This window comes from Trichomonascus vanleenenianus, assembly GCF_965637985.1.
Source record: "Trichomonascus vanleenenianus strain CLIB 3782 genome assembly, contig: TRVA0_022S, whole genome shotgun sequence".
In the NCBI taxonomy this organism is placed as follows: Eukaryota; Fungi; Ascomycota; class Dipodascomycetes; order Dipodascales; family Trichomonascaceae; genus Blastobotrys; species Blastobotrys vanleenenianus.
Window position 1 is genome coordinate 16,455 of NW_027481865.1, and position 19,384 is coordinate 35,838.

The window sequence follows — 19,384 nt, forward strand, 5'->3', positions numbered from 1 at the left end:
ACTTTACAGTGATTATCTGTTGCGAAGAAACAGCAGTTGAATTTTCGAATGACACTCTAGTGGAGTCTACCTGGTGCTCACTTGCAAAGTTTGACGGCATGCTATAGAATAAAAAACTTGCTCCACTACGTGCGCAAATACATAGCAGTAATACAGTGCTATAGTTTCCTTTAAAAATGTTTGTCAGGCTGATTACCGGTACTCGGAAAAGTGGTCTTCTCTGAGGCTATATGCCGGAGTATGAGATGATCTTTAATGACCATACCGAGAATCTCACCATACATTAACGCTTAGGTCTATTGTAATGTCCGTTAAATAAAAGAGATACGAATAACTCTCAAATTGTCTACTGTCCTATCAACGACGTACCTGAATTATGTACGCTTGGTAGTTCTACAGCGATTTGGAGGATGAATATTTCAGCACGGCATTGAAAATAATGTGGTGGGAGCAGCCACGCGAACGAAAAAAAAATTTCAATACCAGTCTTTTACCAAGCAATCGACTTTGTGGAGCATTAGAATTCACCATGGCTCCTATTGCTCGTCCAGAAAACACTCTGAAGGTATGGTATTAACATATACTGCAATTTGAAAGTATTTTGGCTAACGTGGTGTAGCGAGCCGATGAGCTTATTGCCGTTGACCAGCCGGCGGCTGCTCTCGACCTTCTCTATGAGACTATCACCTCCAAAAAGACACGAAGCGTCTCCCTCTCCTTCTTGGAACCTATTGTCCTGCGACTTGTAGAGCTCTCCGTTTCCCTTCGAAAGAGCAAGCTCGTCAAGGACGGTCTCCACCAGTACAAGAAGCTGCTCCAGCAGTCGAACATCAACTCGATTGAGGTGGTCATCAAACACTTCCTCGAGCTAGCTGAGCAGAAGGTCACCAGTGCGCAGGCTGAGTCCATCCGAATTGCCGAGGACACTGGCATTGACGCCGACGAGGACCTGGATGCCGGCTCTTCGCCAGAGGACATTTTGCTATCCACCGTGTCCAGCGAGGAGGCCCGAGACCGAACCGACCGAGAGGTCGTTACCCCATGGCTCAAATTCCTGTGGGAGGCCTACCGATCCACTTTGGACGTTCTGCGAAACAATTCTCAGCTTGAGAAGCTCTACCAGGCTGTTGTATCGCGTGCTTTCAATTTCTGCCTCAAATACAACCGAAAGACCGAGTTCCGACGGCTGTGCGAATTGCTGCGAAATCACTTGCAGTCTGCTGCCACTCCACAGCACCGAGCTGCCGGCCAGCTTAACCAGATTGACCTCAGCGACCCTGACACCATCCAGCGATACCTTGATACTCGATTCGACCAGGTGTCGTTTGCTGTCAAGCTCGAGCTGTGGCAAGAGGCTTTCCGATCCGTCGAGGATGTCCACACCCTGCTTACTGTCTCCAAGCGACCAGCTAAGGTCATCACCATGGCCAATTACTACGAGAACCTTGCCCGAATTTTCAACGTTTCTGGCAACCAGCTGTTCCACGCCGCTGCCTGGTCTCGATACTACAGCCTTGTTCTCCAGGCTCGATCTGTGCCAGAGTCTGAGCTTACGCGAATTGCCTCTCTTCTGATGCTCTCCGCGCTCTCCATCCCAACCTTCTCTCAGCAGTCGCGATCTGGTCTTGTCGAGGTTGACGAGCAGAAGCACCGAAACACTCGGCTTACCGGTCTGCTCAACCTCACCAAGACCCCGACGCGAGAGTCTCTGCTGCAGTCTGCGCTCGCCAAGAACGTTCTGGCCTACGTGCGGCCAGAGATCAAGGAGCTCTACCGAATGCTCGAGGTCGACTTCCACCCGCTTTCTCTGCGAACCCGGCTTGGCCCAGTCCTTGAGAAGATTGGCTTTGACACCAACTACCAGCCATACGTCAACTCGCTCTACCAGGTTATCCTTGCGCGACTGTTCCAGCAGCTGTCGCAAGTGTATAAGACTGTGCGACTTGACTTTGTTATCAAGCTTGCCACTTTCCCCAAGCCATTTGAAGCTACTCCAGTAGAGATTGAGAAGTTCATTGTGCGAGGCTGCCAGAAGGGCGAGTTTGCCATCCGAATCGACCACGAGTCCAAGTCGATCACCTTTGTCGACGACCTTTACGACGCCAGCGCCCGAGCTTCGTCGAGCATTATCAACAATGCTACCAACACTCGATCGGCCGCTTCGCTCCAGGCGACCCCGTCTGACATTGTGCGAACCCAGCTGTCGCGACTCAGCCAGGCTCTGTACACTGTCGTTAACAAGGTGGACGCTGCGTACATTGGCGAGCGAGATCGGGCCCGACAGGCTGCCATTGAGCGAGCTGTAGCCGGCATTGCTGCTGACAGAGCCGAGATCCGGGAGCGAAAGATCAGAATCGAAGAGCGACAGAAGGCTGCCGCTGCCGAGAAGGTGCGACGAGAGGAGGAAGAGGCCAAGGCGCGAGCCCAGCGACTCCAGGAGGAGCAGCAGGCCGAGCGTGATCGACTGGCTGCTGAGCAGAAGAGACGGGAACTCGAGCGAATCAAGAAGGAGCAGGACGCCATCCGGGAGCAGGAGAAGCGAAAGATTGCCGAGGAGATCAATTCCAAGGGTATCATCAAGATCGACGTCAACAACCTCGAGGACCTTGATACTAACAAGCTACGAACGATGCAGGTCGAGCAGCTTGCCAAGGAGAACAAGGACCTCAACGAGCGGCTGCGAATCATTGGCCGACGAATGGACCACATCGAGCGAGCCTTCCGACAGGAGGAGATTACCCTGTGGAAGGAAGACGCCGAGATCCAGGAGCAGCGGGACAAGAAGGCTCATGATGTGCGAAACAAGACTCTGCTCGAGAAGTCTAAGCAGACCTTCGAGGAGCAGTTGGTGCTCAAGAACCGTCTCGAGAAGATGGTGCCAGACTACCAGGCGTTCCGATCGCAGTTCCTCGGCAAGCGACAGGAGGCCTACCTCGCCAAGCAGGCCGAGAACCAGCGACTCCTCGAGGAGGCCAAGCAGAAGCGAATCGAGCAGAAGCGCAAGGAGTTCGAAACGCGAGAGAAGCGACGACTCGAGGAGGAAGAGCAGAGACAAAAGGAGGCCGAGGAGGCTGCCAAGGAGGCTGCCAAGAAGCCGTCCACCTACGTGCCAGGTGCCTTCCGAGGTGCCACCGGCGCTCGACCGTCTGCCCCTCCACCAGCGCCAGCGCCTTTGGCTAGACCGACCATCCCGTCCTCTCTTGCTGGCGGCCCGCCATCTCGACCAATGCCTCCTCCAACTATGGCTTCGCGTGGCCCACCCCCTCCAACCATGGCTTCGCGAGGCCCACCCCCTCCACAGCGGGCTCCATCGGGTGCTCCATCATCATCCACCGGCGGTGGCTATGTTCCACCTCACCTGAGAAACAGGGGTTAAAAAAGACCGTATATATCTAATTGTACGCGACCATTTATCTGCGCTATCTCACTTTCCATTGATTGGCTATGCGTGTGTTAGTCTTGGGGGACCAGTCCCTCCAATCGCCGTGGGGCTCCCTTCGGGGGATCTACTAACCTCCACGAATTGTAGCCAAGAGAGCTCGAAAAATATACTCCATTAATAGTACTATCTAGTATAGTTGCGGGGACTAGTCCCCTCTCCTCCTCCTAAACCCGCTGTGTGGTCAATTTGGGCCATCCCAGGCTCGCTACCCTGGCGGACCGCCACTGTAAAATTGAACCAAAACCAACGAACCATTATTGGGGGATCAGGTTATTTTTCTTTGATTCTACTTCAGCTAGAACTTTTCAGCTAAATTAGCGCTTTTCCTGTAAATCACGCTGGTTGAGGATTACTCAAGACTGCCATAACCCTCTGTCAGTCTTAGTCCTCAATTGAGCGAAGATGTTTTTTGGCAACTTTAAAGTAAGGACGGAAATTAAGACTGCACCAGTCATTTCAATTTTTAATTCTTTAAGCGAGCCTACTACCACCTGGTATTTAATTATTTAAAACATTCTAAGCGCACAAAGCGTTCATCTAATCGCTCTACGAAGCGCTACCGTCCTACTGCGTCCAGCGTCACTCTGAGGCTCCGCTGAGTATAGAGTATCATAATAAGCTCAATTGACTATATGCTATCACATAATCGAGTTCAATTGCCTCCGCGAAGTGGAGCTTCGGGAGCTCGAGGGTTGGCCCTCGAAAACCACACCAGCGGTAGACTGCGTTGTCGCTGCAAGGACCAAAGATGTGGTACGCGAAGTAAGATTCAGGGGGTTGTGGCTTTTGTTGGGCGCGCGGAGGGCACCAAAAGTTGCAGGGGGCGGAGCTGGTACTTTCCCTTCGAACCACGAACATGTCTAGCACTTTCTTTGATAAAATCCGACGAGACTTCAAGGACGTCCCAATTGAGGACGGCAAGATCGCGACGACCGAGTTCTTGGAGGCTGCCGAGTCTCTCGTGACTTTGTTTGGTTCGTAACCCCGGAAGGTTGTTGTCACAGACTAACAAAAGCAGATCTCTTTGGCAATGCCGCTTTCAAGGTCGTCCAGAATGATATGACCGGCAATGTCAAGGTACGTCTTCCATTCTTTTTTTTTATTATTTATTGTGAAGCTAACTGTGGTAGAAAATCCGAACTCGGCAGCTGGCTGATCCATCTAAGGCGGAGACGCTTCAGGACATTGTGTTGGGCGAAGTTACCGAGAAGAAGAAGGACGCGACCCAGGGCCTTTTGTGGCTTACACGAGGCCTACGGTTCACTGCGGACGCCATGAAGCGAAACCTCGACAACCCCAGTGAGGAACTTTCTGTCTCGTTCACCGAGTCGTACAATGCCACGTTGACAAAGTACCACAACATGATGATCCGGCCTGTGTTCAAGCTGGCCATGAAGGCTTGCCCATACCGAAAGGATCTCTACGAGAAACTCGGCGAGGACCAGGAGAAGGTCCTGGCTCAGCTCAAGGAGTGGCTTGATGCGCTCCTTAAGATTGTTGTCATCATTGAGGAGTTCCTCGCATCGGGCAACTACGCCAAGGGTCTTTGATCACCTACTCGTCTAAAATGTCTATACACCCTCTAACTATTGAAATTGAAAAAGCTGTGTGGCCCTTGATCGTAGTCCATTCGACCAGTGCTGGCATTGCACGTGCCCTGGTTATAGAGCACTGCCCTTTTACACGGCTGTAACAAGCTTTTGCACACGGCTGTAACAAATTTGGAAGCGCCGCATGACGGGATCCGTGCGCGCCGCCGGCAAGGAAAATGAAAAAAAGGCGACAGGAAGTCATCCCGCCTCTTGAAACCGCAGAAAGGTCTCTATCTCCATACCTAGGTAGGATGAATTCGATATTTCCATCCAGTGACAGAGAGGGCCCTGTTGATTCGAAGCGGCGGTACCAGAATCCGACCTTTGGACTGTCGATCTGGGGCCCGTTTGTGCCAGCGAGCGACTGCCGTGAGTGCCTGTATGCACTGACCGGAATCCAGACTCTGTGCGGGCTCATGCTGTGGTGGGTGCCATGGATGCGCAGCTCGGGTACGTCGAGGTGGATGAAGTGGTTCAGGCGTGCTGCTGGAGCTGCGGCGGGCTCCTATGTGATGATGCTTTCAGGGCTGGAGATTATACGATTGCAGCTACCCAATGATCCGTGGGCCGATGACGCCGCAAGAGCGCGGAATACCGCAGAAGCGCGAGGAGAGAAGGTATCGCGATGGTTTGGTCCGGCTGGGTACCGGCCTGTGGAGTTTAAGGAGTGGAAGCGAAGGATCGACGCCCGGCTTGCTCAGGGAGATCGGGCACACACGAGGGTCGAGACGGTGCGCAGCGTATACACCGAGATCCAGGAGAAGAACCGAAGCATTGCCAAGGAGATCCTGACTGATCTGCAAAGAAACAAGCGATTCCCAGTGAGGGAGGAGTTTGAGGAGGACGAGGAGAAGTACCGGCAGGCAAATCAGGCCCTGTTGAGGGACTTGAAGGACGAGGAGATCGAGTGGGATGCATTGGATCCGTGGGATCAGCTACATGAGGAGACCGACATAATGGTGAGACTATTACCGCATAGTCGCGGCGTTTTAGAGGAAGCATTAGAGAAAGGAGACCCCCGAGCCGAGTTCGACATAGCTGCCAAAACCGAAGACTAATTTTGTTGCATTACTGCTGTATATTTATCCATTCCTCCAAAAAAGAAAAAAGAACGAACAGTTAAAAAGGGTTGTCAGTACCGCTACTACGCTACTGCTTTGTATATATGCCTACTTTTTATCAGCTTCCTAATGTCTATTTAGTGACGTGTACTAGGTTCCCTTTTATCAATTGTCGAAGTTATTATTGGTCTTTCCTGATCTACCTGGCTATGGACGGAGTATAACGTGCGGCGCACGCGGCTCGAGCCTCACGGGCCGGCGTGACCTTAACCTCCCAGGTACAAATCGACGCAGATTCGAGATAAATAGGATGCTCCATAGGGAGCTGCAACAATCAATGGGGGGAGAAGTCCCCCCAACCCCCCCTGGGGGCTCCGCTAACGCGGAGTATTCTAACTCTCTATGCGAAGCTACGGGAGCTCACTAGCACGCCTTATCATTATTCATCTGGCCCTAAATACATGTAAAGGGCTAACACAGTACAGTAGCACTACAATGGCTAGCCGCTGGCCCGAGTTCGGCATTTTTTATTATTATTGTACCTGTGTAATAAACCAGATCTGCCCGCCATATGTGCGATACAAAAGGCAAAAAGGCACTCCAACGTCAATATACGCGTAGAGATGGGCATGGCCTCTCCGGCATGTGAGCTGACGCAATCTTTGTGTCTTCCCATTCTGCCGTACATGACCCTAGCCATCTATATGTACTACCAATCTCTTAACACTACGTATCATTCTTTGGAAATATTAGACGGTGGAGCTCAATGGCGCCATGGATGATGAGCCGCAAAGCTTCATTTTGAGGATCCACACAAATCCCCGTGTTACCTAGCGTCGGATACACTTGCACGGGCCGTTTGGCTGCCTGCACGGCTACGTCATGTCTAATGCGGGCGCCGCGGTGGCCCTGTGTGGTGCTCAGGGTTAGGGTTGTCTTACCGGACGAGGAAGCCAATCGTAGACGACGGCCTCGGTGATGCCACGGGAAGGGCAGCTGAGAGAGCAGCAATGAAATGAGATGTGGCAAGAAGAGCATGACTGCGACGACTGGAGGACATCGACCAGGTTCAATTGAAGGCGATGGAGGAATTAGAGCCATAGATAGAGTTTGGGCCCTCCGGCATACGTCGACCAGGAAGGATGGAGATCTCAATGTAAGGGATATGTATTTTCCATGTAAATCTTATCCGGATCGATAAAATTGAAGTCGCTTGAGGCTACATGTCGTCTTTTTATTTATTTTTCGCTCTCTCCATTTTATTTATTTTCATACTCTCTCATCCTTGGAGCGATTTACTGGTGTAAATTCCTTCCCCCCCCCCCTAGTATTCGGCATTTAAAAAGATCGCGAGAGCTGGATGGATGATATTGTTTAACTTAACCTTATCAGAGGCCCTTTAATACTACTATTACTGCTTCCTCTTCTTTCACCCCTTCACTTGCGAGTGCGTTGCTCAGACGTGAAAGAGCTGCTTCTCAAGCAGCGACTGTAATACCAGGACTATCTAAAAGAGCCTAAGAACTTTCCATGCCCAGAAATCCTGCGTAGAGCCACTGAAATACTAACAAAAACTCTGTCAAAAATACCATATAGGCGCCTTTGGCATTACTGCTGGCCTGTAATCTTACAAAAAAAAGATCATCGCATAGTGTGCTCTTGGTGTTGGCAAAATGAAAGGACTGATAAGTTTGCCCGATGAGGTGATGCGTCTGGTGGTCGGGTATCTAGACGACACTCGCGATCTCAACTCGCTTAGACTCGTCCATCCTGATCTCCGGAACGTTGTGCTCCCACAGCTGTGGAGCTTTGTCCAGTTCCGCCTCGACCCCGATACGAGAGAGGACTGGCCGCCGCTGATGTGCCTCGACGACAACCAAAAGAAGGAACTGTCGCTCTGTTCTGAGGACCCAGATCTCTACCGGTTCATCTCAATTAACCACACAAGACTCTATGAATTCTGCCACTGGGCAGCTGAGACCATTCCCTCGGAGCTCGGAGCTGCTCCTACGCCTCCGCTTTCATCACACGACTTTGACAACAAATTGCTGCATCCAGAGTTGAGATACGTCGAGTCGCTACTGATCTCGGTTCCGTTTTACTCGCCGTACCCGGAATCCTCGCGCATCCAGCTACATAATCATGGAACACTATCATACGACCGTACCCTGGCGTGGTTCCTCGAGTTCCTGCCGGTACTCTTCCCCAACGTGACACTTATCGAGGTAGAGTCGGATACACTGTACGACGAGATGGAGCCGCGATCGCCCGAGCATTGCTACCCTACTCTGCCGCGTATTTTCAAGGCGTTTCCCAACGCGACCAAACACCTCAAGCTGTCTTTATCGCGAGAGTTGAGTCTATTTGACGACTTGCTGCCGTTCGATTTCCGCATCATCAAGCTGCGCTACGGGTACACTCAGATTGTTGACAACACAGTGCACACGGCCGGCGATGACGAGGTGACGGCCAAAGTCAAGTTTGGTCAGCTGCCTTCGACGGTCGAGCGGTTTGAAATAGACACGGAGCATCGTCTCGTTGAGCTTGGTGATCTGAAAGCGGCGTTTGCTAAGTGCTACAAGCTCAAGATGATGGGACTCGATGTCAACTACCCGTTTAGCAGCCTGGAGTGGATGCCTGAGTCCGTTACGGAGCTCAATTTCTGCGGTCTGCCCGAAACGTGCCCGCCGTACCAGGCCAACTCAATCACACGCCTGGCCATCTGCCTCGAGGAACTAAAAGTATTTCAGGTGCTGCGATGCCCGAACCTCGAGTTCCTGCACATCCATTCGACAACCCCGGACATGGCGCCGTGTCAAGAATTGGTGGGCGGGTTAGTGTACTGTCCCAATGTCAAAGAGATCAAATGCTCGGGAACGTGCGCTAAAAGCATCAATGCGCTCATTGACGCTGCCAAATGGGACCTGGAGTCGCTCACGCTCGAGTACGACCCGACCCCGGACCCGGCAGACGTCGAAATCCTGTCCAAGAAGTGCCCCAACCTCAAATTCGTGTGGGTATGCAACCAAAAGGGCAACATCATTGAGATCCTCAGCAGGTTTGTGCTCAATTGTAAGAAGCTCGAGAATGTCTACGTCACCTGGGAGGGCTGGGTGTGGAAGATCGGGCCTCTCCTCGAGCAGGACCTGATTTCCATTGTCGACAAGAACAAAATATTCGGCTCCTACCAATTCCTCAGCAGCCATCTGCGAAACAAAACATTTGAGCTCAAAATTCCCGAGTTCCTTGCCTGGTGCAACTCCTCACTTGTAACGAACTAACGACTCTCATCTTATTACATGTAATAGATTCATCGTAATTTTCCATATTCGAAATTGCTTCTTCCTTCTTATTCATAGCTTCGCCACTCTTCATATTACGCATTCGGGGGTCAGCCCCCTTTGTATCTACTTAGGAGGTTGCCGATAACCGGAGAGGTAGCTAGTTGTCTCCATGGATTATCGTCGATAACCGAGGAGGTGCGAACATTCTAGATCAATGAATACGACCGCTTTACACATCCTACTCTTCTGTGTCTAGTTAATAAGCTACGACGACAAATTCACGCATACTATCTAGTTAGTAAGCAACAATTGCATGTACCGCCTGTCCCGGTTGTTCCTGTAATTAATAACAGCAGTTAATAAGCAGAGGCGTTATGCGATACGAGCCGGAGATGGATAATGCAGGTCTAGAAGGGGGGGCGGAGGTGGGTTGGCGCGCCCGCACGCAGCACACGGCTTACCTAATGCGGCCCCCCGCTCGGGCATATATATACCGCCGGCAATCCCCGTATGTTGTCCTTCATCATTAAAGCAATAAAAAATGAGTTTGAACGCTGGTGGTAAGTAGAACTGAGCTTGGTCGATGGAATTGAGGTCCTAACAGTGTGGATATAGAACAATTCCCAAAGGGCATTAAGTTTGGCTACATCAAGTTCGCGCCGGAGATTGGCGAAGTGACCTCCTGTGGCGTGCCAACCGTATACGACTGCGATAAGGAGCTGCCAAACAAGAAGGTTGCCATTGTGTCCGTCCCGGGCGCGTTCACTCCAACCTGCACCGCCAACCACATCCCGCCGTTCATTAAGAAGGCCGCCGAGATCAAGGCTCGAGGCGTCGACGACATTATCGTGCTGGCCTCGAACGACCCATTCGTGCAGTCGGCGTGGGGCAAGGCGCTCGGCGACAAGGGCGACTTGATCTTTGCCACAGATAGCGAGGCTGCCTTTTCGGCTGCAGGTGGCTACGAGTCCGTGGGTGCCGTGCCAAAGCGAACTGGCCGATATGCGCTTATCGTTGACCACGGCAAGATTGTCTACTCCGCCAAGGAGCCTGGCAAGGAGGTTACTGTTTCCGGCGTCGACGCTGTCCTCGAGGCGTTGTAATTGGAATATTCTAGATCCTATAGGAAATTCAATTGCTATTATTATAGCCCCTAGCTCTCGAGATATATCTGTAGCACTGGAAACTGGGGGGCCAGTCCCCCCACCCCATGGCTACTACATCACAGCTAAAGGCTCATATTCGGAATTATTTCTAGTTTTTCAATTGGCCTGCAATTTCAATTGATTTGTTATTTCAGCTGTACTAGTTTTCGGGTTGAAAACCGGTGAGGTCATTTATGGTGTTATAGATCCCCACTACTGGGGGTTGCTTCAATTGCAGCCGTATTTATTAGCTTACCATAGATTGCTATAGATATAATTTTTTTTTATAAAATTGCTATTCTCATGGTTCTCGTTTTCATTTGCTATTATCGTCTGTGATATTAATAAGTGTTCTTCTATAGGGCATTGAAAGCCATCCTATCATAGCAATGAGGTCTCATAATGAAATCATCTTATCATTTATAGTGAGAGATTATAATAAAAGTCATTGTACCATATTAATGAGAACCCATGATGAAAGCTCTCTTCTTGTCCTATCATACGTGCAGACAAACTCCGCGAAGCGGAGCCACAGGGGGGTTTGGGGGGACTGGTCCCCCCATTAACACCCTCTGTGAAGCAGAGCTACGGGAGCCTGAAGGCTGGCCCTCGAGTACACCCCAAGTAGCGCTTGGGGGGACTGGTGACCCCCCTTCCCCCCCTGGCAAGCCTATCAAAGTTTGATTGGTATTCAATCATGATACCTTGATGTAGGCTCGGCGTATTACCGGGTAACAAAAATGATGCAATACTTTGTACATGTGTGCTAATCATGTCAGAGCAGTAATACAGGTAGGCTACTGAATGCCGTTACCAATACAAAATATGTTACAAAGCACATTAAGTCCTTCAATGAGGTATTAAAAGCCCGATATCGAGACAGTATACGTTGCTATCAATACTAGGGAAGGGAAATTAACCGAAATTGAGTTGAAATTTGGGTCTCAGAAGAAACAGTCGGTGACAATTGACGTCTAGACCCTCCGCGAAGCGGAGCTACGGGGAGTTTGATGGTCTGCTGGGGATCCAGTACGACGCAAATGGTAAACAATTGATACAATAACAGATTTATAATAATCTATATCATTAACACATAAATAAAAAAGGATGCAAGGTTTTTACAATCGTGGAGCAGATCGCGGGGAGAGCTTGAGAGTCGCGTCTCGGATTCGCTTGCCCAGCTCAATGTCGATCTTGGAGAACAGAGAGAAGGTTCGGTCCTGGATGTCTGGTCGGGCGGCCTGGAGGTGCACAGACACATTGTGGACGAAGTTCTCCTGCTGGCCCGGCTGTCGGCCCAGAACCTTCCACAGAGCGCCGGCCTGCTTGTAGTCACCCGCAGCCTCGTTGGCCGGCCAGTGGAACCGGGCAGCCTCGGCAGCCCACTTCTCGTGGCCCTCACTGGTCTTGATGTCGACCTTGTAGTTGATTGGCTCACTGGTAGACGGATAGTTTGGTAGGTTGCCGTAGTTGTTGATGGCCATGGTGCCGTTTCGCTGGAATGGGTTGAACGCATGGTATGGGCAGTTGACCGGAATCTGCTGGTAGTTGACGCCGAGTCGGTATCGCTGGGTGTCCGGGTAGGAGAAGAGTCGCGACTGGAGCACTGGGTCAGCAGACGGCTCAATGCCTGGCACGGTGTGCGATGGAGAGAAGGCGGCCTGCTCAACTTCGGCAAAGTAGTTCTTTGGGTTCTCGTTGAGAACGAGCTTGCCGAATCGCCGCAGTGGGAACTCCTTGTGGGGCCACACCTTGGTCAGGTCGAACACAGAGAACGGCTGCTTCTCTGCCTGCTCGGCGGTCATGGTCTGCACGTAGACGGTCCAAGATGGCGCATTGCCCTCCTTGATGGCGCTGAAGAGGTCCTCCTGGGCGTGGTCCGGGTTTTCAGCCGAGAGCTTGCCGGCCTCCTCGTTGGTCAGGTTCTTGATGCCCTGATCGGAGATGAGGTGAATCTGCACGTAGACGAACTCGCCCTTGGCATTGACCCACTTGTAGGTGTGGCCGGAGTAGCCGTTCATGTGTCGGTAGGACGCCGGGGTGCCTCGGTCGGAGAAGAGGTGCATGATCTGGTGGGCGCATTCCTGGTTGGCGGTCAGGTAGTCCCAGAACATGTTTGCATCCTTGAGGTTGGTCTCCGGGTTTCGCTTCTGGGTGTGGATGAAGAGCGGGAACTTGGACGGGTTTCGGATGAAGAAGATGGGCGTGTTGTTGTAGACCCAGTCGAGGTTGCCCTCCTCAGTGTAGAACTTGGTCGAGAAGCCTCGTGGATCTCGCGCAGCGTCCGCAGAGCCCATCTCACCACCCACGGTCGAGAACCGGGTGAAGGTCTTGGTCCGCTTGCCGATCTTGGACAGGAAGTCAGCGCAGCAGATGTCGGAGACATCGTCCGTCACCTCAAAGTAGCCGTAGGCGCCAGACCCCTTGGCGTGGACGACTCGCTCTGGAATTCGCTCTCGGTCAAAATGCGAGAGCAGATCAATGAGGTGGTGGTCCTGGAGCAGCAATGGCCCTGGCTTGCCGACCTGCTCGGACGCGTATGGCGAGGCGACCGGGCAGCCGTTCGCGGTAGTGTAGACTGGAACCTTCTTATCAGAGACCATGGTCTTCGTTTCTTTGGAGATTCAAAAAAAAAACTTTAAAACCAAAAAAATGAAGAGAAAAAAGTACACCAACGGTGGGAAAGCCTTCATATTTATATTCTACCCCACATCTTGGTATTTCATCCCGCCATGATAGGCCCGATTTTTCAACCGCGGCATTGTCCGAATTCTAGAACTCTGAATCATTAATAACCCCAAGGCCCGGCGAGACAGGGGCGTAGGCTGCAGTTTCGCGGCTTTTTTGCCATAGTGCGTGCGCGCGCATAGGGGAGTGTCAAATGAGGCAGGTCCAGTAGACAACCTCCTTTCCCTCGGAGATGTGCGTTGGGGGGGAGGAAGCAGTCAGCCAGTGAGGGTGAAGATAATCGACATTATACCTGAATACGCTAGAGATTGCCGAGGTGCATGAGAAAGATTGCACCCTGGTGGGGGAATCTAGATCGGGCCCCTACGTAATTGGCATAACGATGCGTTATCTCTAGCCGCCGTCCATTCCCTCGCTATACAGTATCTACTGTACTGGTATTTTGTATCAACAGGAGAGCCCTCTTCGAGGCTTGTAGCTCAGCTATAGTAGAACATAGATTACTATTAGTAGTAGTACGTACAGTGTAGCAGTGTAGTGTAGCAGATTTCAGATCCACACTGTGGTGGTGTGTCTTGTCTGCTGCAACCATTTCCGGCGGTACTACTCCGCAGGGTCGGTATTCCCCCGACAGACCGGCGTCCACCGGGTGGCCCCTCCCAGATTGTAAGAACACCAAGTCAGGTCACCAGTCGCCAATAAGGGAAGGAAAAGTAAGAGCAACGCAATTGTGCGCAAATGGAAATCACACAGCGCTGCATTTTTGGCACGCATGGCTAGTTCGGCCTTAGGTACCCCATGCTGTGGGTAGCAGAAGTCTCCGCAAAAGAGATAAAAGGTCATCGCCGACCCTGCGAGCACGGTGGTACGGCTGTAACAGCATCATCTCCAATGCATGCAACTCACGCTTTGGAGGTTCGGGGGGGGGGGGGGGGGGTGGGATTGGACCAAAGGCCATTGGCGATTGTATATTTCTGCACATTGGTATATTTTAGGCTGTGTATATCTGTATGGTACGCTTATTATTACCTGCCGTGTTCCTAATACGACCTAACAGAGCCAGATACCGGTACCGGCAGACATTAGCTAGGTCACCTATTTTCTTTGGGGCTTTTTTCCTTTCCCTTTATGTAATCCAAAAACCACTTAATATCTATGACCAGCTCGGTATTTTTATGGGCTGTACACTGCAGTCTTGGTGGACTGTCCTCATAAATACTCCGCTGCCAATCAATTGACTTGGGGGCCAGCCCCCAAAGCCCCATAACTCCGCTTCGCGGAGATCTCGTAATGCTCAATAGCCTCCGCGAAGCATAGCAAGCCATTTGTAGTAATCTACTTGAATAGTAATACAACTGCAATTTCTGTCCTGCTATCCAATTCTACACTATTCAATATGGTCTATTTTATGGCTTGATACTACGGTAACATGTCGACCATGTCACTTCTTTTATCCAGACTCTCACAATAACTACAATGCCAACAATAAATGAAAGCCATTACGTTCATCAACCTCAAATAACCGTGGAACATGAAAGTGAAATTGGCATGAATATACATACGTACAAATGCACACATTAATCGAATTAGATAACAAAAGAGGAAATTAAATATGCTCTTCATTAATGACATTGACGAGCCAATCAAGACCCTCATGCAAACCATCGCCCCGGATGGCACTACACGCCATAATACTCCAGCTGCGGTCTTTGAGCTCGACCAGCTTCAATGCTTTCGACACCTCCGATGCAGACAGGGCGCCCGGCTGATCCTGCTTGTTGGCAAACACCAGCAACGCCGCGTCCGCCAGCTCCTCCTCCTTCAACATGGTCTGCAGCTCCTCGGAACATGTGTCGATTCGATCTTTATCTGTAGAGTCCACAACAAATATCACCGCCGTCGTATTCGCATAGTAACACCTCCAGTATGGTCTAATACTTGTTTGTCCGCCCAGATCCTGATTAGTTAGCTAACCATCCCGCCAAATTCGTCCATTTACTTACCCAGACGTTGAATTTAAGATTTTTGTAATGGAGAGTCTCTACGTTGAATCCAATGGTAGGAACTGTGGATACAACCTCGCCAATCTACCATTCGTTAGCCCTTCGCTCAGCCCAAGCTATTAGAACCGTACCTGTAGCTTGTATAGAATCGTAGTCTTACCGGCGCCGTCTAAGCCTAGAATCAAAATCCGTATTTCCTTATCGCCGCCCCACAAGCGCGAGAAAAGTTTGCCGAATGTTTGTCCTACATTGTTAGCCCAAATTTTCTCAGTTTTTTCACTAGACTTACCCATGTTATGTCCCTTTAATCCTTTATAGAAAAGTTTACTAATTGGTGCCTTGGATGGCCGTGTGTATGTGTCTGTGTGCCTCGGGTTACGTGGTGATGTGTTGGGAGCCGGCGCGGCGTCACTGTCAAAATACCAGTGCGGCGGGATCGTGCGGCGTGCGGTTCTCTCATCGTCTCATCGTGCATGCCTCAATGACGGCGAGAGGCCTGGTCTTATGTACCGGCAATAAACTGTACAATCTGAATACGGAGAAAAGAGCGCAGGAAGCGCAAGGAACGTGAGCCGCCTCGGGGATTGGAATCGACAATCCCTAAGCGACTGCGACAGAGAAGAAATCGCCCATCAAATGAACATCACAAAAGAACTTTGTACCTACTGCAACTATACGGTACGTACGGTGCTGGTATCTATACCTCGGGTAACTGGGCGCATTTTCCGTCGGGGACAATTTCACTAATCCGGTATCCTTTCGCCGCATGTCGGTATTTCAGGTCTAAATGCCGTTCCCTCCATTGGAAAATTAGCTGGAATTCTACAATGTACGCTGTCTATTCATTATATACAATATGTAGGTCTTGTATCGCTAATGAGCACGACTGTCTGATAGACTGTTATGAGTGTCTCACCCGCACTTCCGACCCTAGCGAGATGGCACTTCCCGTTCCAAACTTGTGTCATTAACTCAGCGATGCCGTTGGTTAATGATCCCTCATTGATCATCTAATTTCTTCGTCGCAGGTGGCACGAATCCTGATCCGTGGATACAAGTGTGCAGATATATTGCTTTCATGGTCCTTGCATGTGGCTGAGCTTTTTCGGCGCCTTCATCACTGGCGCTCGGCATACCAGCCAAGAAATGAAGGTATATGCAGATGCCCTGTTAAGAATCACTGGTATATAATTGTGTTAGACCCTGTAATACTGGCTCTAGTTTTAGGGATAGAATGGCAGTGAATGGCTAGTAGATGATCCGCCAGGTGAATATTCTAAAGAAGCTTTCTACCTTTACAACCACTGACACTCTTTTGGGCTGGGTTTCGGTTGCCCCATTGCGCCCACGGATTTAAATGTATGACGTACTAAGATCCGCATACTTAGCACCTACTTTCTTTATATCTCCTACTATCAATTGTACTAATTTATTGCATTTCCAAGTTAAAGAGTGCTTCCAAGTCTAAACAGATGATGAATAGCCTCTTGTTTGTATTCCAATTGTTGAATTTGCATTCGCAGCCAGTACTTGACAGTAATGGTAGACCTATGACGAAGAGGTTTCGCAACCCTTCATTACACAGATCATCGATCTTTGGCTCGCTTCTTTTTGTACGCCGTCAATCAATCAGTCAAAGCGGCTGTAATAAATCATCACCATACCATCTCTGGCGACGTATCAACCTGACAAAGGGTCCTATTTATAGACGCCTCAGGTATATACCTGTATATAAACGTGCTTTATTGCATATTCTAGAGTCCAAAGCTTTTGACCATGAAGATTGTGGGCTTTTTGATTACTACGTTTATGGCTGTTATGGCCGCAGGTGCTCCAATGGAGTTCTCGCTCAAAGCCTGTGCCTCAGGAGAACAGTTTGACAGCTACTATGTCGTCGGTCTTCACGAAGGTCCGGCTTTGGACTACGCGTTTCTGCAGGACGCTGCCAATGGTGGAGACGTCTTCTACTTCAATGATACCTCGTTGCTCTACCCGCTTATGGATACTGGGCAAAACCCTTTTTATAGTTACATCCGATGGAGCACGCTCCTGGAGCCTATGCTGTTATGAATATTGGCTACGTCACTGACCCTAACACTGACGATCCTCAGCGTGGGTATTCTTTCCAGGACGGAGCGCTGACATTGAATAGCCAAAACGGCTTCTACGCCTGCCACGACATAAACAGCTTCTTCTACAACTATCCGTACCCGGCCGTCTGCTTCTACGGTCCCGGCATTGAGGTTCCCCCCAACTGTACCAAGATTGACCTTCTCCAGGCGTAAATATCTACCTGTCCGGACTAGTTAATCGTATTGCAACCGGTAACTGAACTTCGGGAACTCAAACCATTAACATTAAACTATTGCACCGTACGAATATCGTCTTAAAACCTCCTATAATCCCGTAAATCTTAGTTAATCCTTCTAAATCATATATAATACAGTCATCAATTCATGGGCGTAGTTGCTTAGTGGCTATAGGTTGGGGCGCTGGCGAGCTTGTGTACACAATCGGAGATGATCTTCAGACCCTGCTCGATCTCAGCCTCGGAAATGACCAATGGTGGCGCAAGTCGAATGATGGTGTCGTGCGTTGGCTTGGCCAAGAGACCATTCTCCTTCATGAGCATGCAAAGATCCCAGGCAGTTCGGCCGTTGGCCTTGGAAGAGTCAATGACGATGGCGTTCAGCAGACCCTTGCCTCGAATCTCAGTAACAATGCCCGTCTCGAGCAATGGCTTTAGACCGGCTCGGAACTTCTCGCCAAGGGTTGCAGATCGCTCAACAAGACCCTCCTCCTTGACAACCTTGAGGGCCTCAATGGCAACAGCGCAAGAGAGCGGGTTGCCGCCGTAGGTCGAACCGTGGCTGCCAGGCTCGATGCAGAGCATAATCTCCTTCGAGCTCAGCACGGCGGAAACAGGGGTGACGCCGCCAGAAATGGCCTTGCCGAGCAAAACTACGTCTGGCTTGACGCCAGAGTGCTCGACACAGAGCATCTTGCCGGTTCGAGCGATACCGGTCTGGATCTCGTCAGCAATGAACAGAACATTGTGCTTCTTGCACAGCTCGGAAACCTTCTGGAGGTAGTCCGCGTCTGGCACAACAATACCCGCCTCACCCTGGATCGGCTCGACTAGGAAGGCGGCAATCTTATCGCCAGCGTTGTTGAAGGCCTCCTCGAGATCGCCAATGTTGTTGTATCGCAGCGGCTTGTCAGTGCCTGGAATGTACGGGCCGACCTGCGGCAGGTACGGGCCGTAGTTGGCCTTGGCCTCCGGGTCGGTGGACATGGACACAATGGCCAGGGTTCGGCCATGGAAGTTCTCCGTGGCAGAGAGCACAATGGCCTCGTCGTGGGGGATGCCTTTATTCTTGTAGCCCCACTTTCGCGCGAGCTTGATGGCGGTTTCGACAGCCTCAGCGCCAGTGTTCATTGGCAGGACCATCTCGTAGCCAAAGAACTCAGTAATAAACTTGGAGAACGGACCGAGGACATCGTTGTGGAACGCTCGCGAGGAAAGGGTCAGCTTGCTGGCCTGCTCAGTGAGAGCCTTGATGATCCGCGGGTGGCAATGGCCCTGGTTGACCGCAGAGTACGCCGAGAGGAAGTCAAGGTACTCCTTTCCCTCCGGGTCCCACACTCGGGCGCCCTGGCCCTTGGCGAGCACCACCGGCAATGGGTGGTAGTTGTGTGCCGAGTACTCGTTCTCGTAGTCAATAGCCTGCTGGGAAGACACCGTCATCTTTTTTCACTCTTTCCTATTTTCGACTCAGAGTCTTTCTCGTCCTTTTGAATTGCTGATTCCCCCCTCTTCCGGGGCCTATTTATACTCCAATTGGCTCTGCTCAGCTCATCTAGCTCCATATCCCTATAGGCATCTCATGGAGAAGTGGGGTCACGTGGACCGCCTGGTCCTGCTTTTAACTGTCATGATCAACCTTGCGCGCGCCCGCACTATGGTAATTAGCAGTGAAACACTGTTTCACCGCCTAGCATATGAGATGGCCATCGAAACCGGCGGTACTGTACTGCCCTGCCATACACGTAGTGCTCTACACTCGCTACTTAATTGTGTGTCGAGGAGACATGCCCATAGCGCAAGTGAAGTGGATATACATATCCGCAATCACTGTGTGAGATCTGTTGCGTTCGTTCCTTGAGGG

At 50.8% G+C, this 19,384-nt stretch overlaps 8 protein-coding genes across 8 annotated transcripts; 5 read left to right on the plus strand and 3 right to left on the minus strand.

The window, feature by feature from the left end:
• Positions 1-529: 529 nt before the first annotated feature.
• RPG1 (translation initiation factor eIF3 core subunit a) lies at positions 530-3,376 on the plus strand (the record flags this gene model as incomplete). The annotated part of the gene is made up of 2 exons (XM_076685140.1): positions 530-565; positions 620-3,376. The coding sequence occupies 2 exons, from the start codon at positions 530-532 to the stop codon at positions 3,374-3,376; spliced, it is 2,793 nt and encodes a 930-aa protein (XP_076540535.1).
• A 922-nt stretch (positions 3,377-4,298) lies between these two features.
• On the plus strand, positions 4,299-4,992 carry TRVA0_022S00210 (GLTP domain-containing protein; the record flags this gene model as incomplete). The annotated part of the gene is made up of 3 exons (XM_076685141.1): positions 4,299-4,416; positions 4,461-4,519; positions 4,573-4,992. The coding sequence occupies 3 exons, from the start codon at positions 4,299-4,301 to the stop codon at positions 4,990-4,992; spliced, it is 597 nt and encodes a 198-aa protein (XP_076540536.1).
• A 293-nt stretch (positions 4,993-5,285) lies between these two features.
• Positions 5,286-6,092, plus strand: MGR1 (Mgr1p; the record flags this gene model as incomplete). Its single annotated transcript, XM_076685142.1, has 1 exon — positions 5,286-6,092. One exon carries the CDS (start codon positions 5,286-5,288, stop codon positions 6,090-6,092), a length of 807 nt encoding a protein of 268 aa, XP_076540537.1.
• Positions 6,093-7,768: 1,676 nt separating this feature from the next.
• On the plus strand, positions 7,769-9,376 carry TRVA0_022S00254 (uncharacterized protein; the record flags this gene model as incomplete). Its single annotated transcript, XM_076685143.1, has 1 exon — positions 7,769-9,376. The coding sequence occupies one exon, from the start codon at positions 7,769-7,771 to the stop codon at positions 9,374-9,376; it is 1,608 nt and encodes a 535-aa protein (XP_076540538.1).
• Positions 9,377-9,920: 544 nt separating this feature from the next.
• Positions 9,921-10,482, plus strand: AHP1 (peroxiredoxin family protein; the record flags this gene model as incomplete). The annotated part of the gene is made up of 2 exons (XM_076685144.1): positions 9,921-9,939; positions 9,995-10,482. The coding sequence occupies 2 exons, from the start codon at positions 9,921-9,923 to the stop codon at positions 10,480-10,482; spliced, it is 507 nt and encodes a 168-aa protein (XP_076540539.1).
• Positions 10,483-11,642: 1,160 nt separating this feature from the next.
• Positions 11,643-13,127, minus strand: CTA1 (catalase; the record flags this gene model as incomplete). Its single annotated transcript, XM_076685145.1, has 1 exon — positions 11,643-13,127. The coding sequence occupies one exon, from the start codon at positions 13,125-13,127 to the stop codon at positions 11,643-11,645; it is 1,485 nt and encodes a 494-aa protein (XP_076540540.1).
• Positions 13,128-14,818: 1,691 nt separating this feature from the next.
• Positions 14,819-15,508, minus strand: ARL1 (Arf family GTPase ARL1; the record flags this gene model as incomplete). The annotated part of the gene is made up of 4 exons (XM_076685146.1): positions 14,819-15,169; positions 15,216-15,299; positions 15,347-15,459; positions 15,505-15,508. 4 exons carry the CDS (start codon positions 15,506-15,508, stop codon positions 14,819-14,821), a joined length of 552 nt encoding a protein of 183 aa, XP_076540541.1.
• Positions 15,509-17,685: 2,177 nt separating this feature from the next.
• On the minus strand, positions 17,686-18,963 carry CAR2 (ornithine-oxo-acid transaminase; the record flags this gene model as incomplete). The annotated part of the gene is made up of 1 exon (XM_076685147.1): positions 17,686-18,963. The coding sequence occupies one exon, from the start codon at positions 18,961-18,963 to the stop codon at positions 17,686-17,688; it is 1,278 nt and encodes a 425-aa protein (XP_076540542.1).
• Between the last annotated feature and the right edge of the window lie 421 nt (positions 18,964-19,384).